This window comes from Sebastes fasciatus, chromosome 1 (assembly GCF_043250625.1).
Source record: "Sebastes fasciatus isolate fSebFas1 chromosome 1, fSebFas1.pri, whole genome shotgun sequence".
Lineage (NCBI taxonomy): Eukaryota > Metazoa > Chordata > Actinopteri > Perciformes > Sebastidae > Sebastes > Sebastes fasciatus.
Genome location: NC_133795.1, coordinates 30,070,068 through 30,096,332, shown reverse-complemented (window position 1 = coordinate 30,096,332; position 26,265 = coordinate 30,070,068). Strand labels below are relative to the sequence as shown.

General features: G+C 40.6%; 1 protein-coding gene across 4 annotated transcripts in view; it reads right to left on the bottom strand.

Moving 5' to 3' along the window:
• ppp1r16b (protein phosphatase 1, regulatory subunit 16B) overlaps nt 1–26,265 on the bottom strand; it is a 108,387-nt gene that overhangs the window by 57,970 nt on the left and 24,152 nt on the right. For 2 of the 4 annotated variants that reach the window (XM_074642400.1, XM_074642403.1), the window contains exons 1-2: nt 18,525–18,790; nt 16,157–16,582 (exon numbers count right to left, since the gene is read on the bottom strand). In XM_074642400.1, coding sequence (XP_074498501.1) covers nt 16,157–16,520 — 364 coding nt within the window. In that variant the 5' untranslated portion in view covers nt 16,521–16,582; nt 18,525–18,790. Of the gene's footprint in view, nt 1–16,156; nt 16,583–18,524; nt 18,791–26,265 lie in introns of those variants that run through there. The other 2 variants (XM_074642385.1, XM_074642393.1) reach the window with 1 other exon arrangement.

Genomic DNA, 26,265 nt, shown 5'->3' with positions numbered 1-26,265 from the left:
AACACAGACGCTGATACGGACAAAGCGGTTTCCTCCGTTTGCGTAATTAAGTGAGCACTGAGCATTTGCTCATGTGATGCACACAGTTACTGGATATTTTTACAAATCCAGTTCAACTTCCTATGATAAAAGACAGAGAGAGGGCACCTTAAATCCTACTATTTTTTAAAATATTATTTCCAAAAACAGTTATTTTCTGACACTTCCAAAAAAGTAAAAGTAATCTAAATCAAATGATTCACACTCCCTCCGACATATCTGACGTCTTTGATGAATGGCTGTAATAAAGAAACCTGTGTATCCGTTGTATTGTGTTTTCTTCCACATGTTTTGCTAATCATTATCACTTAATGGAGTGCTTATCATGTAATATTTGATGCCAAACTTATTCTCACGTGACTTTCCCAATATCTGTTTGAACCATTCCCTTCCCCCATGACAGTTTTACTTGAGGGCGAATTAGTCCAGCGGCCACAACCACATCCGACAGTCTCTCACATACCATCTCGTGCGGCGGCGGCAGCAATGATGAAGCACAATTTGTGTCTGTGCAGCTGAGTCGCTCTGGGCCACGGCTGCCTGGACCTCTCTGTGTCTGCCTCGGTTACCATGGAAATAGGAGTTAACTTGAGAGTCGGGGCTCTCCCAGGATATTTGGCTGATGTGGAAGAGGGGAGGAGAGGGAGGCAGACTACCGCTTAGTGCAGCACAGTTCACTAAAGACCACAGTGGATAATAACAATAATAGTACGGCTCTAAGTGAGCAGTTTGAAAAGACGCTAATGCACCAAAAAGACTTCGACATGAGAAGAAGGAAACGAGGGCTGCATGAAACTAGAGAACACGATGAAGCAGAGATAGTCAGTGAAGTGCTGAAGTTCAATAAATGACCTGTTGTTGTTGCGTGACAGTTACACGGCCAAGAAACGTGTTCAATTAAGAAGCTAAATACGCCAAAACCATGATAATTGCACGGCTCAATGCATCCTGCCCTTTCAACTGACTACAGCAACCCCCCCCTAAATACAATATCAAACACATTTATTAGGCCTGGTACGATAAACCTATCTCCTAATTTGATACTATCACAATACTTGGGTGCCGATTCGATTTGTGTTGTGAATTTTAAGTATTATGATTCAACAAGAATTGTGATTTGATATTACGATTTACTGCGTTTTTTGTTAACTTTTTTAACACTACAGACCATGGGAAAAAGTTGAATCATACAATTCTAGGGACTTTTACTTTGGAAAATATCTAAATTAATTCAGTAAAAATGTTTGATTTTCAGCATGTATGTGGTCAGAGATATCCTGAAATCAAATACTGTATATTAGTCATTGTCAGGCACTATTTATTATTTTTTTTCCAGCAATCCAAAATCAAAGAATAAAGCCATTTCCCTCACAAATTAGTGGTATTTTAACTTCTCCAAGTCCGTCACTAGCTGTTACCGTCAGCTCCGTTCTCTTTATACATCCATGGTCAGCTCCATCGGGGCCGTTTGAATGCATTTAACATAAATGTCAGTATATGGGTGCTCTACAGTTGTAGCGTCGGCTAATTTGACCACGGAGATGCGAGTGACGGCCGGCTCGACCGCACGTTACAGCAATACGATAACGTTTCCTGTCCGTGACAGAGATAGCATGCAGCTTTAGGCGTGATGTCTAGCTCTGCTTTTCCTGGCAATGTGTGAAACAAAAAGTGTTTCTATACTTCACTGTATGTGTATTGTTAACCACTTTGGATTTGGAAATGTCAGTGTGCGGGTCGTATCCACGCAGACTCTCCGCCTTTTCTACTACTATCGTTTCGGCTGATTGCCGTCGACTGCGGTTTGTTTTGGTTGACGGATACGGAACGGATATGATGTCACGTTACTCAGACTACAACATAAAAGCAGTAACTTCCTTCTACCTCCACATTGACTCAAATGAAGCAAATATCGATACTGGCATTAAAAAATCTATTTCAAAATCGTAAAAAAAAAGGGGGGGGGGGGGTGGGGGTTTAAAGATAGATTTTTTTTTCCACCCCTAACATTTACACACATTGTACATACTTGGTTCAACCAATCACACTGCTTCCACTTCTGTATTTTTTACTCTTTTTTTTTCAAGAACTTTTTACCGCAAATGATGTTGCATGATCGGGATGAGTCAGTCCCATCTGCCCAGGCACGTGAACTATGGTGGTGGGGAGGAGACAGCAGAGCCAGTGTGTACCAGGCAGAGCAGCAACGGCCATAGACAGACAGAGCAAGAGGACAGCAAAAGAGACTGGCAGAGAGGAGAGAAAAGGAGTTCTGTTGACCTGAACGCTGCCCTCATCACAAAGAGTTGACAGGAAAGAAAAGACAGAAGAATATCGATAGTGACATCAGCAAAGGTGAGGACGACAGTCTCTAAAATCCACTGATATCAGGAGAGTCAGACTAGTCCTCCTAATCACAGAAGCATTCAATAGATACTACCCACACAAGGATATATTTTATCTGTGGCTCTCAACCCTGTCATTGTCGCGGCTCTGCTCGGGGGCACATGAAGTGCCAAATCCCACTTAAGTAATCAACTGCTCGGAAATGTCACATAAAATCAACGGTGATCGCACGAGAGGAAAAAGCAGAAAAAGCAAAGAGCCGGTGGTGAAGGAGCCTTGATTTGGCCTTAAGTGAAGCGGCTTCATTTTAGTCACCAGGAAAGAGATGCAGGAGTAGTAAAAAATGGTTGCACTTATCTTCAGTCTGATGAGTGAATGAATAAAACATCCAGAGAGAGCCATGTGGCGTTACACGTCAGTAGATTAAACGCAGGAAATGCAGAATTTTTGCTTGATAGATTTAATTGAGATTTGAGTCTCAGATCTGAACGTGAACGTCTGAGCTAATGGCACAGCAATCTGACTGAAAGACACCGTGTCATGGTGTCAGACGTTATTATTGAAATCCTTTGGTCAATGGTCAATCACATGCAAGTATAGTGGGTGGTATAATCTAGGGCTGCAACCAACTATTATTTTCATTATTGATTAATCTGCATTACATATTTGCAAATAATCATCAAGTAATTATTCAGTCTATAAAATATCAGAAAACATCTAGCCCATATGACATGTATGTTGTTCAAACAACAGTCCAAATCACCAGGATATTCAATTTACTATCATGAAAGAAAAGAAAACCATAAAATATTCATTCAGGAAGCTAGAGCCAATAAATATTTGGCTTCTTTGCTTAAGAAATTACTTAAATGACGAATCGATTATCAAAAATGTTGCTAATTAATTTTTCTTCTATTCATCGGCCAACTGAATAATCGACTAATTGTTCCAGCTCCTGTTTAATTGTACAAGCACAAGACGACTGCAAAGTTAAAATTGTTTTGAATTTTCAATTAGTTTTCATTTTATTTTAGTTTTCACTCTTCAATTTAGTTTGAGTTAGTTTTCACAGTGTGTTTAGTTTTAGTTTACTTTCAGTTTTCAGAAAGGTTTAGTTTTTATATATTTTGTTTAGTTTGTTTTTGTCAGGTATGATGTCTCATAAGTAGCTACATACTGTTTACAAAATGCATGGTTGGAGAACTGTGTAGGAATGGCCATAATGTTTAATCTTTGCGCTACTTTAATGTCCGATGTGAGGCAATTGCGGCTTGGAAGTCTGTTCAATTTCAGTGGTCATGAGAGTTGACGGAAATTTATGCTTTCTCCTTTTCCCAGTAGTGATATATTATAGCTACCAAAGATAAAACTGAAGTGAATTTATGTTCATTTTAATTTATTTTTATAAGTTGTTTTTTTTTTCCAGGCAATATTGTTTCAGTTTAGTTTTAGTTTTTCTTAGAGGATTTAATTCTTTTTATTTAGTTTCAGTTTACTAACAATACTTTTCACTGCTTATTTCCATTCTAGTTTCAGTTTTAGTTGACGATAATAATCCTGGACGACAGAAATACACAACATAGTTTAACATCAAAAAAGTGCATCATCTCAAATAGTGATATCTGAAAGAGATCAACATACTGCAACTTAAGAAAACATACAAATAGACAAATGAAGAAAAAAACAGAAACCCGCGCGGAACACAATGGAAATTTGGAAATAGTTAGTTTAGTTAGTTAACAGAAGTTTCAAGGGGACACTAAAAAGTGTTGAACATGCCCGTCTTATCTAGTGTCCCCTGATAATTCTGTTGTTTTGTAGCTCATTTCCGTTGTGTTGTGTGCGACCTGCGGCGTTTCTGTAGTTGTCTGTGATGTCTGTGCATTTCTGTGGTTGTGTTTTCTCACCATACAGTGTTTTTTTTCTAAATGCTGCACGTGTGTCGTCTTGACCTGCAATTCATTTGGCTCCCGGAGCCACCGCAAGAGACAGAGCCATAACCATCATTTCTAGAGATCGACACACACACACACACACACACACACACACTTGTGTCCTGATACACTGCTCACCCTTGTTGTGATTTGTGTTAGGACACATGATGCACGACAGAGACTAGCCAGCTTACGCTACAGTTGTCAAAGGTCAGAGGTCACATCGGCTTAGCTGAGCATGTGAGTAAACAACCTCCTGCTACGGGTCACTAGTTAGTTCTGAGCAAAAACACCTAAAATAGGTCAATCCTCAGTCACAAAACTAATCAAACAATAATTCTCAGAATATATTCAAGGCCTCATAATCAATAATCATTAAATAGAAGAAAAGGACAAGGAGACATAGTTCACATTAGATTCTGCATGCCACAAAATGAGCCCCTGAATCACATCTCATGTAACTGGTCTTTACAGATCAAATGTTTTACAGTGTTTGAAGGCATTTGAAAGAAGTGGTGGTGCATAACAAGCTTTGGGCGGCTTTTATTAGCTGGTAAATCTGGTTCAAAAGTCCATCCTTTTAAGTCTGCAAGTGCAGACTTAAAAGGATGTTTACCAATTCTCTTTTGTGTTGGTCCGACATTACCGTTGCAATCTAAACCAGAGAGCAGTAACACTGATCTCGATGCAGAGCGATCATCACTGCATGCACGGTTTGATTTTAATATTGTGACCTGTGATTAGTTTCATGTGTTCAGATCATTACTCTTGTTAATGACAGCAGAGAAGCTGTTTAAGGTGCTGATTTGTCAACGGGGGGTAATCTCGTTGCATTATATTGCATTCATTTGGCAGATGTTTTTTGTCCAAAGAGACTTATAAGTGCTGTCAACCAAAAATTGTAAGTGCATCCCTCCCAATCAAACAAGAGGATCTTTTTTTTTTTTTTTAAAGAAATGAGACATCGGGGGTTTTGAGATGTAGTGGAGCCACAGCACAGACATTTAATTGACTACTATAAATCATTTTCTGTCTATTAAATGTTGCAGCAAAGTTTATTTTGTTTCCACACCCAGCTCTAATGAGGCCGGCTGTTCATAACACTAGAGTCTAAAGCTCTATGAGGCTGTACATGAGCACAGTGTTGCTTTGAGCTAAACGCTGATATAAACATGCTAACATGCTCACAATGACAATGTTAACATGTTGCAGGCGTGTCTTAGGCTAGTGTGTTAGCATACTAACACTTTTTTTAAGTTTAAATATTGTACTTTTTACTCCACTGCATTTATTTGACTTAAGTTACTAGTTACCTTGCAGATTGAGATGGATAAAACAAAATATAATCAATAAATAAATTATGATTTAATATTATAGATTAAGATAAAACTTTATTGATGCCCGGGGGAATTCACAAACTATAGAGTATATAAAGCAGTTAAAATTAGCTCCACTTTTACCAGCTGCATCATTAAGCTGCAGATGCGAACTTTGAGTAAATATGATAAAGAATATTTTCTATAAAACTGTCACTATATCATCTATATCTGACATTGTGACCCGTCAGCCATGTGGAAAACAGTCGAGCCAAAACCAAGCACCGCCCACCAGCCGTAGCAAACTTTCAAATTTTACGGCTAAACAGTACACTACAAGATGTTTCTGAAAACATATGAGGAGAGAAATAGACATTACAGTAACAGAATATTGATTCATATTTGATCAGCGCTGCCTAGTTTGACCGTTTGATCTGATTCACGAGCTTCTCGAGCAGTGATTGACAGCTGCTGTAGAGAATCCTCGGCTCTGATTGGTTGTTTTCCTCCGGTCTGTGAAATCTTGCAAATGCCTTTAAGAGCACCGGAGGACACAGAGGCACATGGTTTTTTTCAGATTACCCTTCTTATGCACTACTGTCATGATATAGTGACATTTTCATAAAAATAACTTTTCTTTTATTATATTTGCTAAAAGTTATCGACCTCAGGTTTAAAGTGATGAACATATTAATGCATCAATAATTATAATCCAATAATATAATCTACATTATTCTGAAATGACTCATTCTGCATGATGAGTACTTTTACTTTTGGTACTTCAAGTATATTTTGATGCTAATAATACTTTTGTACTTTTACATTTGAATGCATAACTTGTAGTTGTAAAAGAGTATTTCTACACTGTGGTACTGATACTTTTACTTAAAGGTCTCATATTATGCTCATTTCCAGGTTCATAGATGTATTTTAATGTTGCACTAGAACATGTTTACATGCTGCAATGTTCAAGAAACCCTTTATTCTTCTCATACTGTCAGCCTGAATATGCCTGCTTAGAGGCTCTGTTTGACAGATCCTAATTCACAGCCTGTCTCCTCCCACTCTGCTCTGATTGTTCAGCGTTTCTGTCAATCAAACGTCCTCAACAACACAGCGTCACTCTCTTGATGTTTAAAAGACATGGAAAAGTGCATTTTGCATAATAGGTGACCTTTAAGTAAAACACTTTAGTACTTCCATCACTGTACGCTGTATAGTGTGTTCCTGAAGTCCAACCACCTTCAATCAATCAGAAAAGACTTCTTTACTTTTACACAGAGGTCAGTGACACAACGGTCCTAATGACTGTCTGTGCTTTTCAGTCTCATTTCTTATCAAACTCCATGAGAAGAGTTGATTAAATCTCCCCACTGGCAGGTTAAGGTTAACCAACATACTGTATCGTTATGTGTTTCCTCTTATAAATAAAACGCTGAAGTCAGAATGAACTGAGTGTGAATGAAAGGGAGAGAGAGCGTTCATCAATACCTAAGGTCAGTGTCTTTTGACAACCAGTTGCATCCGATGTGATGTATTTTTGCTCGTGTTGCACTCGTCTTCTTCTCACTCTGCTCTTGTGTGTCTTTTTAATGCCACTCTGTTGCTGCCATATGCCTGAGAGCAGCTAAGCCTATCTGTGGCCTCTGAGGAGAAGGCCTTACCACTCTAATAAGACAGCAGAAGAAGACAAAAGCTCCTCCGAGACCTAATTTGCACACAAATAACTAGAAAGAGAGAGAGAAAAGAAAAGGAGATAAAACCACTTGCGAATTCTCCTTCCAAGAGGCGATACTCTCTGCTGGAGTTATTTTTCTATCCTGAAATCTAGAGTTATTCCTCCTCTGCATTTATATGGTGATGATATGGCAGGGGGAAAAAAGCGGTGAACCAAAAGAAAGCCACAAGGCTAAAAATGGAATATGGATTTAAAGCGTGGCTTCTCAAACATCAAGTTACAAGTTATGATTTTAAGAAGGGAATAAGTGGTAATTACTGAGCTGGGTGTTGCCACGTGAGTTGGTGAATAAATAGAGTCCATGGGTGGGAAACACACGCAGACCGGGTTCAGGGAGGGGTAAGATACATTATCACATTGTCACAACAGAGGCCCTGTTCAGACCTGGTATCAACATGCATCCTGGGTGATCCGATCACAAGCGGATAGCTTTAAGTACGTCTGTTAACACCTCGGGCCATTACTACGAAGCAGGATTTGGGGTTAGCGAGGTAACTTCAGGGTGAGCCCTTCAGAGTTTTCCATCCTACGACGACGGTGGTTCACTTCTTACCGGGGTAGATCAGATCACCATGGTAACTTATGCTGAACACCTAACCTGCACCAGAGCAGGTTATAAAAGGTTATAAAAGCACCGCCTACTGACCAATCAGAGCTTGGGTGCGTGGATCGTATGGTAATATTACACAAATACGAAGAAGTTAAAGTCTAAAAACAACACAGTTTAAACTGACAAATACAGGACGGACAGCTGGCTGTATGCCGTAGGTGCTTACCGCTTTGAATTATGTTTTTATATTTATTTTTTGACTTGCTCTCAAGTCCGTCTCACACCGCTGGAGTCAGGGACGCAGCTGAAAGAAGGCTGAAAGTCAGACACGCTGTCTCATTACCTAAGGGCAAAAGAAGTGAAATCTATTCATCCATTATATTCTGAAAGTTTTTTATAATATCACTGCCTCGTCTAGACGACTATATCTGACTTTTGAGTATTCCATTAAATCTGAGTCTGTTAATTTGAGCATTCACACATCAGCATTTTTTTATTTTGCCAGCTGTCCTTCCTGCATTTGGCAGCTTCAACTGTGTTACTATTAGTTTGGATTGTGTGTTTAAATTCTTCGTATTTGTCTAATATAGTTTGATCTTGGTATGTAATCTGTCGCTCTGCTGACAGCAGACTTGCCCATGTCTGTGATTGGTCATATACTGCAAACACCGCCCCTTTTATGTGAACAGGGCTCGTAGCCAGATTGAGAAACACTGGATTGATTTACCGAGTTGATGACCAGCATCGTAGGACCGCTTAGCGTGATCTCGTTTGTAAGGGTTAGTTAAGCCAGATAACGAGAGGATACCCTGGGTATGTTGAACTCGCTTCGTAGTACAGGCCTCTGGCATTAAAACGCGTCTCCACATACGTCTCGAGTGACCACTTGTGATTGGATCTCACGCTCGGGAGGGGTATGTTTGGGTGGTGGGATGAAACCCACGCGAATACGGGGAGAACATGCAAACTCCACACAGAAAGGCCCTGCCCGGACCAGGGATCGGACCTTCTTGCTGTGAGGCGACAAACTACTGAATCACCGTGCCGCCGATTTAAAGTGTATGAAATAGAAACATTAAATTAGAAGCAGTGTAAAGCAGTTTATGGCACCAGTATACTCAATCAGAACTGCTCGTCAGATGATCAATCCGGAGCACCTCAGGGTTCAGTGTCTTGCTCAAGGACACTTTGAACCACAGTCAGGATTTCTGAACGACCTTTTCATCCATGCTACTTTCACTCACGTATAGTAGGTCTTCGCAATTAATCGAATCTTAATCGCGATCCCTATTTTGGCTTCCCACAATTAAATGAACATGCCTGAGATACTGACGTTTAAAATGCGTGCTCCGCTCATAGAAAACTCAGCTGCATATCAAATCAAGCGCCTCCTAAACTAACAGCTAGCAACCAGCTGGCAATCAAAGTGTTTTGGCTTCACATTTGGAGAGCTGTCAAGCCGTTGCGAGCGCTCCCTACAAAGGCAGCCTGTGAAAAACTTTCCAGGATGTTGCGGCTGCAGTCCAGAGTAGAAGAGTAGCCTAATTCACTGTTTACTCATTTTGTCCCTATGAACTCTGGGCTTGTCTGCCCTCAGGGATCCAACTTGACGGGACCTCGCAGCCTGGGGTCAGCCATCCGGGGTCTGTGACAATGTCTGCAACCCACCCAACTCGCCTTGAAACACGGAGCCTGTCTCGTTTACCACGCTTTGTGAGTGTGACTTTTTTGCTGTGTCATCACCATTCATATCTGTACAACCAATGTGTTGATTAAAATGGTTTACAAGAGCACAAACGTGTTTATCTAGTCTCTTAGTTTTGCTCTCAAGCGCACCAGATTGAAGCATTTAACTTTAAAATGTAGCCTACAAATTTTTTTCCAACATTGTGTGGCCCTACATATGAACATTAACAGAAATGTAGCACAACATGGAAGTGAAAGCAGAACTCAGTGTATTTAAATGTGAAATCAAAATTGCTAAAAATCAATGAATGAATAACCGTGATAAATAATCGTGATCTCGATATTGATAAAAAAATAATGACAATTTGCTAACTGACATGAATGTGAACTTAAATATTCATTTTGTAATATATCTTCTTTCATGTGTCGTGCATGTAACATTTGTAGAATTCAACTTCTTAAACACACGTTAGTGGTTCATACTTTTTACAGAGTCTTGACTCCTTTAGTGATATCTGGGGTGTTTGACAACTTCATCAGATAACACAGCGCTGTTAAGAGGAAATGTCAGGTCAATCCACACTGTGTATGTGTGTGTGTGTGTGTGTGTGTGTGTGTAATGACCGTCCTCTCTGACCCTGATAGCTGCTCCTCTGCAGGATAGCTCGTCTCTGGAGAGGAGAAAACCGATCAGTCTCAATAGCCAGAGAGCCGCACAGAGATACACAGAGGTGCTTCACAATAATTCACAGCCATCAACCCTCAGCACAGCGAGGGGGCAGAAGGGTTCAGTACGCTGGCAGCCGGAGGGCAAAGAAATGGGCTCAGAGTCAGGATGCATCCTTTTCCATCCCATCCTCCCCTACCTACTGTTCCCTCCTTTCTTATCTCCTCACGTCAAAGCCTCCTCAGTGGGTCTCTGAATAGAGCAGCACACATACAGACACATTTCTCTATGGAAAAACACACACTGAAAACTTTATTTACATTCATACAATCTCAAATATTCTCAGTTTTTCCTTTCTCCATCACAACAGCCACCACAGACCACCACAACAGCATCTTCTGCTGGAGTACACTTTGTGTACTATGTTGCTTTACGATATCTGCATCTCCTCACGGCCCGGTGAGTCCGCTCCCACAGCTTCCAGTGAGGAAGTTATAATGACGAGGAGGGAAAACAGAACTCACACACTCACACATGCACACCAGGGTTGGAGCGATATGATGGTATATACCATGCAACGGTAGAAATGTGTCCACCTGGTAGAGATTTGGCAATACCATTTCCACCACTGTAGCAATTCTGCGTGATACACGCGAGATCGTGCATGATCTTGTGATTCGCGCGATTGCGAATCCAGCTTCCTCACAAGGTAACGTGATTTGGGCAGACATGGAGGAGGAGAGTGAAGTTGTAAATACAGAGCTTCCCAACCAACCAAAGACGAGGAAGAACTCTGGTTGCACGATTACCAGCGAGTCTCGCAAGAGTTTTCGCAATTTGAGAGATACCTTCTAGACACGACCTGTTCTGTCAGCTTTTTTAAATGAAAAATGAGCAAATCCTGCAGGATGTCAAGTCTGTTTTTTTCTTTTGGTATACTATACAATACAAATTTGTGTGATTTTTATATCACTGACTGAAGTCTGGCCGGTATTTATTTGCACCTGTTAACCTTAAAACCTGTAAAACTGAACTTAATGTTCTCAGGAAACTTAAAGCTTAAAACGCAAGTCTTTTATTTTCATCTCAAGTGTTGTCTCATGTGAGGCAGCTGTTTTTGTTTTATATGTAAGTTCCAAATAAAAGAAGAAAACAATCAAATGTGATGAAGTATGGTATGATTATTTTAAACCATTTCTTAACTGAATTTACAGAACAATTACTGTATCGTGATATAAAATGACATAAGCCATGATAGAAGATTTTGGAAATCGCCCACCCCTAATGCACACAGATACACACCTAAACACAAGCATACAATGCACAGCACACCTACATTGTTCACAGATCCTAGTTTCAATAACACCATCTACTGCTCAAGATGCAGTAAAGCTTACAAAGTACACAAAAAACAGTAAATACTCCATCCATAAAACATGAATACTAATGAAAACACACACACACACACACACACACACACACACACACACACACAGAGATTTGTCAATGTGTGCTCGCACACATACCCTCCGGTCAACACAGTGCTGCTCTGGCTGCAAACACACAGAAGAGAAATCAGTGAAAGAATCACAGGAAACATCTCAGTCGATCCAGCCAATCAGGGATTAAGCAGGAGTCGGTCCAGCCAATCCAACCTCTCATCTTATTATGGCCTGGAGGCTGCTGGAGTCAGCCTCAGGTCAAAGTCAATCTCAGCCTCTCTCTCTCTCTGTCGTTGTTTTTACTTCTCCCTCCCTTCCTTTCCTTTCTTTTTCATGAAAAAGAGGTGATGGATGGCTCCTTTTATTCCTCGACACATCTGGAACTTTCCACTACACATGTTGCCGTTGCTAGTCACTGTTCTTGCAGATTAGGGGGTGATATATGAAAATGTATCTTAATGTGAAAGTCGGTGTCGATGTGCTGTTTTTCTAAGATACTGAAAACTAATTTCCATCATCATCATTTTCTATTTTTACATAACCTTCTTCTCTAACAAGAAAATAAATGACACTGTCACATAGTGCTTTTGTAAAGGAAGCCCGGAGCCTGTGTGCATTGAGCAGCATAGCGTGTGGAGTCACGATGCTTGATCGAGCATTTGGGGACCAGAGGGAATGAGAGAGAGGAGATTATCAGACTCCTGAGCTAGCCAGCTGCCAGTGGAGCTGTGTGGGCACCGCTACAACCTGTCTCCCTTCCTTTTTATCTCTCTGCCTCTTTCATGGTCACCCTCATTAAACAGCACTGTTGGGAAATATTTCTACACCCAGGCACCGTCAGCAGTAAGGAGAAGTGACAAAGCTTCTGCAGGCCAGTTATCAGTGATGCTCAAACCAAAGCAGGAGAAATCTGCTCTCAATGTGTCCAATGCTGCACACGGAGAGACGCTGGCCGGTAGATTTATTCAGATGCGTGAAAATTACATCGAATGTGAACACAGTTGTGCTGAACACTAACATGCAAAAGTATGTTTATTATTCACATTGCTGGGCTTCACAGATACGGAGGTTGAAACTATACCTGATACCTGATGGCATCTTTAAAGTTGAGTGAGTGATAATGGACGAGAGCTGCAACTATTAATCGATTAGTTGTCAACTATTAAATTAATCACTGACTATTTTAATAATAAATCAACCAGTTTGAGTAATTCTTTAAAAAAAAAAGTCAAAATTCGCTGATTTCAGTTTCTTAAATGTGAATATCTTCTGGTTTCTTTACTCTTCTATGACAGTAAACTGAATATCTTTGAGTTTTGGACAAAACAAGACATTTGAGGACGTCATCTTGGGCTTTGGGGAACACGGATCAACATGTGTCACCATTTCCTGACATTTCATAGACCTAACAACTAATCGATCAATCGAGAAAATAATAAACAGATTAATCGACAATGAAAATAAGTTAGTGGCAGTCCCGAATGGACTGAAATTATGTTATGTTCATATTGAAATATACAGTATGATATGATATACAGTATATATATAAAAAAAAGCAACATAAGAACAAAACAGAGTTTACAGCCATGCAGGCAGCTTTGTGCGGCTGTAGTCGCTCACAATGATAATGCTAACATGTAGCAGGTATAAGGTTTAGCGTGTTCACCCTCTTAGTTCAGCATGTTAGCATACTAAGATTTGGTTATTAGCACAAAACACAAAGTACAGCTGAGATTGATGTCATTAGTTTTGTCAGTATGAGGTCAAAAAATAAATTTAAATTGTAACTGATGATGACGCTGGAGGAAAACTTGGGCTCACCAAAGTTATCACAATTCAATAAATGTTGAAATATACAACAAAAGACGACCGACTGACATCGCAATCCCTACAACCATTGTGCTTGTGTGGCTGAAAATGTAAAATACTGTATCTGCTATAATTGCAAAGCAAGTTCACTGCAAAATGTATAATAAATCTACAGCAACAGTCTAGTGTTATTTCTACATTTGTTCATCCTACTGTATCAATATGCAAAACCCTGACCTCACACTAAAATATACAGTGTGTTCCAATACCCATACTACCATGCTATTTAGTATGCCAGAAAAATATGTATTATGTCCCAATACATAGTATGCATGCCAAATAATACCAGGATGTCCTACTACATCCGGTCGTATTTTGCTGTATGCAAGCCAGCATGCTTCTCTGGCTATTCAGACCCACAATCCTCTGTGCAGTGGATATATGAACAAGAGGGTCAAGGTTAAAAGCGCAATGTTATGAAGAAGTACTAGGCCTATGTCCCAATTGTATGCATACTGCATGCAACAGTACATACTTTGTAAGGGCAGCTGCAGTATGTACTGCAAACAAAAACAAAAACAGAAAGTATGTGATTCGGAACGTAACCAGAATCTCTAATATTGTTTGGTCAAGGTTACAGACTGGACAAACTCAAGTTGAGGTACTTGCTTTAAAGCTGCAGTGGGTAGAATTGGAGCAAAGTTTGTGACCTGGCAGCCATGTTGAGATCAGTTGAGAAATTACCAAACACCGCCCACCAGCCGGAGCAAACTTTCTCATTTTACAGCTAAACAGTACACTACAAGATGTTTCTGAAAACATCTGAGGAGAGAAATAGACATTACAGTAACAGAATATTGATTCATAATTGATCAGCGTTGCCTAGTTTGACCGTTTGATTGGAGTTTGCGAGTGATTGACAGCTGCCTCCGCTGAATGAACGGCCAATAGGAACATTCTCTCTCTCTGAAATGACTTGTGATTGGCCAAAGTCTCCCATCACGGGCTCTCTCAGAACACTTGAATTACCATATGCTGAAAGGTTATTATGGAATTTTTTTCTCCAATGATGCCACAAACATTCAGTCAACTGCAGGTTTAACGATGAGGTTTAGTCATGAAAATATTTTCATTTTATAAAACGCCAAATATGTACAGTCAAAGAAGGGATGGCCTTCTTTGAGTGTACAAACTCAAATATCTTTTGTCTGTCCTCACAAAACTGGAAAAACGGCGCATAAAAGCTGCCCTTTTTCATTTTTACTTTGCACCATGATTCACGAATAGCTCAACGTCTTGACCACTTATAAATCTGACCTTGAATACATAGAATATATTTCGAATAATTACAGGAAGTCTTGTTAAATACACATTTCCTGAAACTGACATTAAATGAGTAGATGTTGCATGTCCCCGGCCACCTCGTGTGGTTTTTCAAACTAAAGGCTTACATGAACGCCAACAGCCACAACATCCTGGTTCAAAGTCTAATTGGCTCAGCAGACTTTCTGGGAACTACAGTCAGCCCAGCAGCGTACGACAAAAATCCCTGTTAATGCTATTGAAACCATTTCCAAATTCGCTCACACAACACCACCTCTCTCTGTGTCTAATGAGGCAGCAGGAGCAGAATCAGCAACAACGACAAAACAACAGATGTACTTTTTTTTCTAGTATGGAAAGAGCCAATTAGATGATATCCTCTTATCGCCTGCTGGTTTTATCAGATCTTCATTTAGGTTACACGTGATAAAAATCCAGCAGGTCGTCACGACAACACAAATCACAAAACGTCCACCGACTCTTACTCCAGCGGGAGCTTATACATGCAAGTTCACAATCCATGTGCATATGTGTGTATGTGTGTATACACGTAGTGCAGAGCTGCGTCTGCTTTTGTACATCAGCCTTGTGGCTGTTTCCATATCTGTAACGACAGCTTGCACAAGCAAAGAATGTACAGTAGCACAGCCATGGGCTGTATTTACAATGATAAAAGAAGCTCAATCTAATTTCAAGTTAAAGTGTTAAATTAGATGTCGTATCTGGATGATAAGCAGCCTGTTATCATTCCTGCATCACTGACACACTGTTAGCACTACCACAGCATAGTGGGACTGTTTGTACTGGAGGAAAACAATTATTATCTCCAAATAGGGGGGGCACCATCCGTAGAAATTTTAATTAAAAGACTGGCAGAGTTTCATCTCAGTGTGACAACTCCATTATTTCACAATGATAAAACAGTCTGCGAGCAGAACAAATTCAGCTCGAACTGAGTGAGATCCACTGGCAGTTTAAGTGGGCAGGCCCGGCTAATCGTTTCCCTGACCTTGGCATTTTGATATCCAGCTGAAGTAGCGAGGTTAGGCTGAAATTAGAGTCATTATTCAAATGTGGCGTCACCGAGCTTTGTGCCGGGTCTGATTCTGATCTCATGAACGAAACCCCCGGCACATATTTTCAGTGCGTTGCCTCGTTACAGTGACAATAAATCTACCGTGGTTAGATTTTGTGTTGTCAGGAGCACTTGTGTAATTTATCGTTTTCACTACACCGTGCACATCTCCTCTTAAATCTTTTATTTTCTAATTTGCACACATAATAAATATGCTTTACTGCCCCTTACCTTCATCTGGATCGTTCCTGGCCGACGCCTCCAGGAGCGCCACGCTGGCGGCGAACGACACGTGCCTCTTGGACTCTTGCTGGAGGTTGCTGGCGTTGCGTCCCTTCTTGTCGGCCTTCCGCTTCTTGTTTTGCATCTCCTTCTCGTACACGGCCCATCTCTTCAGCTGCTGGGTGCGCCGCTTCTGGGCCGTCCGCAGCCTCTCCAGACTGGGCACTTTGTCCAGCTGCTGCAGCTCCTGGATCAGCTCCAGGTGGTTGGCCATGGCGCCGGAGGGGGGGACGGCAGTGGTGGATGGATGGCGGAGGGGTGACTTTGGGAGGGGAGAAAGTATGATTCTAGCGAGGGCTGCACCTTCGGCCATGGCCTCCTCCCATCATCATCATCACCACCATCATCATCATCCTTTCAGCAGCAGTAAACGTCCTGAGTGAGGAGAGAGAGAAAGCCACAAACTTTTACAACCTGAAACTTTATTAAACACATCAGCAAAGTAGTTTGATGCAGCTTTACACTTCTAATAAATCTTTGGAAAGATGCACTGGGGAAACACCGACATTCAAAAGAGAGCATTGATCCGATGCACCACAGCAAAGTGCACTGAGATGCATTTTGGTGGCCTAGTTAAAGAGACCCAAGTTCAAAACACCAGGAAACAATATACTAACAAACTCCTTTAATGCTGAACATAACGGTTTTGTTGTCACATCTTTCCATTCTCTATCAGATGTGAATAAAATCAGATTTCTGTTCTACCAAACACTCTCCGCTTCACATCAAGGTGAAACAAAAACGAGAACAATATTTCATCTCGTAATCGCTCCATTTTCTTTCATTCATTTGCATGATATACACTCCATCAAGACGATGCCTTTAAAGGGGTCAGAAAAGGGGACAAATATACCTCTGAGACAGGAGGCCAATTTTTCCATTTGTATCTAAATGACTGGGTTGCAGTCTCAATTTTCCATTTGCTTTGTACTCCGTTACAGACCTCTTAGACCTCAGTCTGTACCATCCTGCCTCAAGGTTAACCGCTTCCTGAAAGCTACTGAGTAGACGCCGGTATGATGAGAAACTGATAAACAGAAAAGAAAAAAGTGCTAGGGCAGTGAGTTGAAGAGGGGATTTTTCATGTCATCATAACCGTGATGCCTGTTAACATGAACAAAAGTCTCTTGTTGACTTGAATTGAATTGAAAGTTATGCTGTCAGTGAACCAACAAAAAGCAGCTTCAGATTATTATCGTTTTTACCAAGAAAGCAGCTCACTATACGTATGGATATCTTTACAAATGATCGTCTAGAGGGGAAAAATTAACTTCTATCAACAGAACAGGTCAAAAGCAAAACCATACACTAGGACTGTCAAAGTTAACGTGATAATAACGTGTTAATGCAAATTCGTTTTAACACCAATAACATCTGTAACGCAGTAACACAACTTGCAATTTTTAGGTTGTAATGGACTCAGTTTTAAAGCTAGAGAGAAGATACTGACATCATATGAAACTATAAAAACCTAATGAATCCATTGGTACCTATGTCATACTAGCTTGCTGCAAAGGAGACTAAATAACGCTCCAAACTTGCGCTAAATTTTGGCGTGGAAAAACTGGCATGGGCATTTTCAAAGGGGTCCCTTGACCTCTGACCTCAAGATATGTGAATGAAAATGGGTTCTATGGGTACCCACGAGTCTCCCCTTTACAGACATGCCCACTTTATGATAATCACATGCAGTTTGGGTCAAGTCATAGTCAAGTCAGCACACTGACACACTGACAGCTGTTGTTGCCTGTTGGGCTTGAGTTTGCCATGTTATGATTTGAGCATATTGTTTATACTAAATGCAGTACCTGTGAGGGTTTCTGGACAATATTTGTCATTGTTTTGTGTTGTTAATTGATTTCCAATAATAATGATATACATACATTTGCATAAAGTAAGCATATTTGCCCACTCCCATGTTGATAAGAGTATCAAATACTTGACAAATCTCCCTTTAAGGTACATTTTGAACAGATAAAAAATGTGCGATTAATCACTATTAACTATGGACAATCATGCAATTCATTGCGATTAAATATTTTAATCGATTGACAGCCCTACCATACACATTTAAAATAAACCTTAATAGAATTAAATAGAGTAAATACAGACTAAATACAAGCATACAGTAGGTAGGAAATCTACAGTGATTGAGCTCATTCAGACTTCCTCTAAACAGCGCTCTTAATGTACAGACATGTTATTCCCGCAGCAAAAGAAAAACTCTAATGAGAGTCCAGCCAAAACACATACAAGAACAAATTACACTTTACATGGTTTCCATAGCTTTAAAAACAAAATATGTGTTCTTACTTACTATTTCACAAACGCTGATAAACATTTCTTCCTGTCTGCAGCCCTCTACTAATGAAACCGGCAGCATCGCCTGATGAAATGCTCCACAATACACAGTGCTGCGACATCTAGTCAGCACGCCACCGACCGTATACTACATTTCCTTTGCAGCTCTACAACAGCTACCTAACTGCTAAAAACATGGACAGGAAACAAGCAGTATAATCACTTCCTACAGCAGCTTCACTTTCAGTCCTCAGTTTGCCAGCGCAGCATGTCCTTGTGTGTGTGTGTGGGTGTGTGTGTGGGTTTGTGTGTGTGTGGGTGTGTGTATGTGTGTGTGTTTGTAAGTGAACAGAAGTTGTCCGTTACATTTTCAAGCGGATATAAAAAGACATCCGAACACTAAATGAAACTCGGAGCTAAACCTTGCCACTCTGACACCTTCAGATGCATAAAACTCTCCAGCACTAAAATAAATCTTCCCTCTATAACAGACACTATTTACCAAATGACAAGCGAGACTGAGAGCTTCTGTGAAAGCTGGAAATGTCTTCAACACAGCAAACTGGTTTACAGCAAATGATTCGTAAAGACTGGGTCAGCATCCAAAGGTCGATCACAAGAGGATTAACAGCAGGGTCTCAAATTATTCTGGTGGATTTTCAAACTAAAAGCTGTCAGCAATCTTTTTTTCTCCTAAGTCTTTTGAGGAAGACAGACGGCAGATGCAGAAGTGCAGCAGGTTCAGTCTCTAGGTATGGTTGAATTCGTTGGTTTGCGTGATAGTCTGTACAAATAACAGACTGTTGTGGTGTGAAAAAAAAACGTGGACCGGCTGAGAAGCTGTCGGTTTAGTGTTGGTGGTAGAAAAGATAGATCTGTTATCTGTAGTCTGTGATGTGCAGTGCCGTGTCAGTGTCTTTCACTACTTAGCAGGACTTGTTAAGACCTTTCCACATTCGGGTCATTATATGAATATGTATCCTTTGCTGTATTTTAAAAAGGTTTATCATCAACATGGCTTGTTTGACATTTGAGGTCAATATGCATTTTTGCTCTTCATTTTTTATGGATGTAGTTTATAAGTCTTCAGCTTTTGGTGCGTATTTGATGCTGTTGTGTTCATCCCAAGAGCCAATCAGATCCCCTTATTGGTGAAGTTATTTGGAATCTATATATTTGTTAACATAATTCACTAATCTAAATAAAGTTTTTTTTTATCACAGTAAGTTTATTTTGAATGTAAATCACAGTGTCTCAATTAGTAGTAGGCGATATGACTTAAAATGTATATCACGGTATTTCTTTTGGTTTGTGACGGTATTATATCACGATATTACAAAGTTAAAAGGGTTACTCCACTCAAAACATGATTCTACCTCTTTCCTTTCTATTGGCAATGTAAGGGGATATATCTTAAGTACGTTTTCAGTTGTGAGTGAACTGTAGCTGACTGTCGAGTAACCTGGATCTCAGCAATAAAGAATATTTGGGAAAATGTTTTGTTTTTTTCACATATTTACTTATTAAACTGGGAATTACATTACATTTAAAAGAATGTACATCTTTGAAGAAGACAAAAGCTGACATAACCTATCACATCTTAACCCACATGAAGAAAGATTTTGATAATATAGAGCGTAGCAGATGTTGGACCAGTACTGTACAGAAGACACATGGACTGTGAGCAGCGCGGCTCGACTGCGGGCGGCTCATCTAGAGATTAGCTGTGTGTCCCCTATTTTTTCCGTAGTTCTCAGCAAAAATACACAACGAAAATGATCTGTTGATGGCTTGCAGTAGCATCTGTCTGTGTGAAATGCTGTCTTTGTGAAAACCACACACGTACGAGCCGCAGCAGTTCAGCGGCTGCAGCCGCGCCGCTATGCCGGTCCGTATGGCTGCTCTAACCTGTTAATGAAAAACAAAAGTTTCCACAACGAAACGGAACTGTGGTAGCCTGTACATAACCATAGTAAATCACAACACCAAAATGTGTGTGTTTATCACGGTATTGACGGTATTTCCAGATCCATGTCGTGGGCGCATGGACCGGTGAAAGAGAAGATAATATCAAATTTATAAAAACACAAATTTAAACAACTAGTATGTTCATTGTTTATTCACAGAAAAGGCTGCAACTACACTCCACAAATCATTTGACTATCCATCAACATAATAGCTGTGATTTTTAAGAGTGGTGTGTGACATTCAAAGTAAACCGTACCACGTTTTAAAGGAGTAATAAATGTATTAATCTGTATGGCCGTGACACCTGAGGTGATAATGATAATATTTCTTTGAACATACTCTGAAAGCACCACTAGTTATCCCCAGAATAGAGTGGTATTCTCAACTGAGGTCATACATATTGAGTTATTGTTTGTTGGGTCATCTGCTGCTGACACAATGTTCCTACTGATGGAGGCACATCTATTCAAGTAAGGACATGAAACAGACTCATCTGAAGTGTGTGTCAGCGCTAAAACAGGAAACGCATCACGCTGGGTAAAAAACAGACATAATAAAGATAAAGGCTATGAGCGAACGCCACATACTGCTCATGTCTTTCCTTTTTAATCTTAGGAATTTTAAACAAACTGCAAACGTAATTGTTTTGCTCATATTATACTTTACAATATACTATGAAAAACATTTGCTTTTTATTGCCTTATTTTATATGTGAAATTAACGTTCACTCGGCTGAACTGATAAAGTCAGCCGTCCTTCTCCGGTTTATAGGAGCTGAGTTCAGTGAAGGAGCTGATGAAATAATAAACGCTCTACAGAATCAACAGTGGAGGCCATTGCTGCAGAGTTACACAATAAAAAACAAACATGGTCATGGAAAAAAATAAGTTTTTGATTGTCGAAAAAGGACACCAAATAACAAACAAAGAAAAGCAGTGAGAGTGTCCATGGTACATACGGTGATAATACACTCGGAGGTGTCCTCTGTACATTGTGGTGATTGCCGTCTCCACCTTGTCCCTTATTTTTGTATATAAGGAAACATCTGAGAGAATAATTGTCCAACATTAATACAAATATCACCAATTTCTTTCCACTGGGTTCATTAAAGTTTTAACCGACCGAGCCACATACACATACAGTGGAACTGATCCAGGAAAAAGGCCAACGGGCGAACTGGGTCTAACAACAACTATGACCCTAAACTGCTGACATCTATAAAATATTTTACATAAAATGCTTTATTTTACAACATGTTGAGTTTTACAAGGTAAATGTTTCCTCTGATGCTCTGTGAATGCTTCCAAGTAGGGCTGCAAGATAATGGAAAAAACTGAAATTCTTTTTCTATGATATAGATTGAGTGATTGAGTGATTGAGTGATTGAGTGAGTGAGTGAGTGATATTAAGATCTGAAAAAATACGGAAATATTCACCCTAAATTTTGTAGGCTACATTTTAAAAGGTAAATGCGTCAATCTGGTGCACTTTGAGAGCAAAATGAAGAGGCTATATAAACAATGTTGTGCTCTTGTAAACAATCTAATCATAAACACATTGGTTGTATAGATGTGAATGGTGATGACACAGCAAAAAAAGTCACACCCACAAAGCATGGCTAACAAGACAGGCTCCGTGTTTCATTGGTTGGGTTTCCAACATCGCCACGGACCCCTCACACTGAGGCAGTCTGCCCTGGTTGACAGTTGCGCCGGGAGCCCGTCATTCCCTGCAGGGAGAAAGGGCGCAGTGAGCACTAAAGCTGAAGTTATACTTTCCACGTTTGTGATGGTCCTTGAGGGTCTGCTAGGGTCCGTGTGACGTGATGTCATCATCACAGGATGTACAGTACAGCTCTGTGAGATCGTCTGCGTACTACAAATTGGTTGTGACCGTGCGGCCTTGTCCTATAACTACTGCTCATGTGTGGAACGCGTTCTCCAGACGGACAGTATAAACAGAACTACTACGCGTCAGTGGTGTCCACAGCTGTCAATGTACTCGTCCGTTTGGGATTATAAAAAAGGCTTCAGTCCACGGCCCTGGAAAGTGACGAGGTCTGGGCGAGGGGTGCTGTAAAGCTCACGGTCGGAGCCGCGAGCAACCATCACCCCGGGCCTTTCCAAGCCAACCTACTATAGCTAGTAACGGCACACATGGAGGCACCGCGGAGAGGATCCTCCCACACCGGGCGGCCAACTCTGACCCACCAAGTTCAATCCCCCAGGCAGCCATGGACCCCACCCGTTGACAAGTGTATTAATATATATACGGTTCATTATGAAACTGTGGCAGGCCTACCTAGACCGAAGGTAATTAATGGAAAACACTGGATAGGCGTGGAAAATGAGAACCGTATTTTCTTTTGTATCAAGTAGCGAAAAAGTTGTAGCATAATGTGTTTGATTTAATTTGCTGACATGGCAGGTCCTGCAATGTGACCACGGCGCATGTGCGTCGCAATGTTGATGCTGAACAGATATATATCATGCAGACCTACTTCCAGGTACAGCATACATCACTGTCTCTCTCTTGGTGAGATGTGAGTGCAGCGGGCAAAGTGAATTAACTTCAGACAGGATGTGTGACAAACAAGGAACGTCCAGTGTTTTCTTTAGCTGTCTTTGATGGTCAAAGGCATCAGTGAAGGGAATATGAAACCCAGGAGCTACTGTTGATCAAATCAGGGGAATCAGAGCAGAGGTAATTATATTACTCCTCCACACACACAAGTGAAAGTATAACCAGAGACAGAAAAAACAACTAGTGACAAAAACAGACCCAGACAAGCTAATAACTTCTGCATTAATCGGCGACCGATAGCCATTATCATTTTATTATGCCTTTTATGTCTGCATATAAAGCACTTTGAATGGCTTTGTTGTGGACGGTGCTTCACAAATAAACTTGCCTCGTCTTACCCAGCCCTCACAACATTGGATTCATGTAAAAGTTTAAACATACAGCATAGATTAATAATGAACAAAGGCGCCATTTTCACTGGGAATAATCTGACTTTTCAATATCGTCCTTTTGTCCCCAATTTTTACAGTTTCAGTTTGATTTCCTCACTGAAATCTCTCTAACAGTGTCGTCCGATACGCTCATCTGGGTCGCCTTTATATCGTATGTTAATGAGTGTTAACAGTAGTAAACTTTACAAGCAGCACCAGTGGACTTTATGGATCTTTTTTGTCTCGTTTTTTTGTCTCTCAGACTATTTACAGGCTGTGCTATGATGGAGCATGTCTCTAAAAAGGATGTTAAAAACTAGTTCATGTGTATGCAACTAGAGCGGTAACGATTAGTCGATTAACCGATCAGAAGAAAATTAAATGTTAACTATGATGTTAATGGATGAATTGTCATTCTTTCAAGCAACAACGATAAACTTGTGATGATTTGAGGTTCTCAAATGTGATAATTAACAGCTGCTTGGTCTTACAATATAGCAAATATAACATTTTAGGGATTTTGGACTGTGGGTCTGTCAAAACAAGACATTTGATAATTTCACCTTGTCCTCTAAGATATTGTGTGGGGCAGAGTTTCACCATTTTCTGATGTTAAAGGCCCTAAACACACCAAGCCGATGGTCGGCAGTCAGACAGTTTGGGGCCGTCGGCTACCGCGCTGTCGGGAGAGTCAGAGAATCAGTAATGAAGAAAGCAAGCCGAGTAGAGTCAAGAAGGCACACACCGAAGGCTCTTCTCATTTTTCTTCTTCATCTCATCTGATCATTCCAATACGAAGATATTTTCACAACGACATGACCATCTGGAATGAATATAAGGGGAATAAGTGGTGAGTGAGAGTGGTGTGAAAATGGTCGGCAAACGCCACTTCGTTTCTTGTCCGTAGCACAACAACGGCTTGTATATCCGCATTGCTCGGTCTTGTGGTTTCGGTCTTACGGTTCCCGATTTATCAAGGAATTTACATATCATTTCATTGTTGCTGGATTAACATGATTTTGGTAAAAGCACCTTGTGTTTCCCAACTTCTGAAACCAAACCTACGCCCTTGATAATGATAATATTGTCATGTATACAGCAGTATGAGTCCGTTCTTTGCCTTTCTTCTTATTTCTACACTCTAATTAACTACTTGATTATTGCCCATTCGTGGAAAACACAAATCACTGGGTGGAAAGGATGTTGCCAAACTAGCATGAATTCTTCCAAGAATACCACAGATTTTTAGACTGATAAGCATTTTCCTACCGTCTCTCGAGCACCCAAACGCCCCGAAACCACATGAGTGAAAAGGACGGCGAGGTGCCTGAACAAGAAGAACGCAGCGGTTTCACTGCTCATCACGAGTCAATGCCAGCTTAACCTTTTCTCATGCATTACTCTGTGGGGGATATTTACAAAGAAGTTTCCATTTGACATCTCGTCTGAAGGCTCTCTCACGGTTGAGACAAGTTATGAAACTGAAGAGCCCCTCATGCTGATCTGTAGTCTTGTTTCTATAACGTTAACAACAGGTGAACAAGAACATGATACCGGCTCAGCCTTTTGGCACTTTTTAAACAGCTGAAGATAGAAGAGAATAAGTCATTTGCTGCCCCAAGGGGAGATTGACTTGCACATTAAGAGCTTCGGCAATGCATGAAAAACAGACAATGTACTTGGCACGATGTCCTCGCAGCAGGCCAAAACAAACTGTTTGAAGATATGTAAAACTCGGGAAGCTGTGGGCGACCGTAAGCCCTCTGATGATATCACAGCCGGTCCCCGGGGCCAAGGCAGCAAATCACAGATTGACCTCAATCAGCTCTCCGGCTGTAAGATAAGAATGTTACACTGCACTCACACTTCCTATTTCACTTTTTTATGGAAAAGACACAGCCGAGCTTTTATACCGATTATATTTATATAGTCAGACAATGCACATGAAGCAGCTGCTGCTAAACAATATTTATGCCCAGTAAACCACCACCAGAGTGACATTACTAACAACTCTTCCAGTTTTGTCTCCGTTTGTATTCAGGTTGTTGTTTTCATAAATTGCCAGCTGCCTACACATCACCAAACATCCCGCTTTGTTGTGATTACAAGATCGCAAAAATGCAAACCACACCGCTCACGCCCTGAAACAAATATAAGTGGTCTGGACTTTCAGAAAATGTTCTTTCTTTGCCTAAAAAGACTCGAACCATAATTGACTTTCTTGTAAAAACTGTATCTGCTGCTGACCTGCCAGAGCAGAACATTAATAAAAAGGTATATTATGGAAGCAATAAAAAGAGACATAACTTTAAAAAGCACAATATGCTATAAACACAGCCCACGTTGTCCGAGGTAAATATCTTAATGTATTGTTACAAGCTGGGAGCCATTTACTGCATCTCACTGGGTTCGCTGCACAGAAGAAACAGGGTAGTTTGAATATTTGGCCTGTCATGGCAGCCTGACGGTTCAGTACAAAGGCTCTGTCACTGAGCATTCTGGTCCATTATCTCCTTTTCATCACTGACAACGAAAACGCAGCTGTGTGTGTTCACGAGTTTCCACACTTATGAGACCCAAAACGTCCTCTCAAGGACAGAAACCAAAACTCAAATTATGGATGTTTTAAGAGTCCTCACACTTGATAAAAATAGATGTAAGATTACACTTAAATTAAATGGTGTTCAAAATTCAGGAAATTAACGCTTCCAATGACGGCCTAAAAATATAGCATCACAAAAGCGTGTGCGTGCGTGTGTGTGTGTGTGTGTGTGTGTGTGTGTGCGTGCGAGCATTGAGCAGTGCTGACATCAGCTTTAGTTCACTAATATCTCC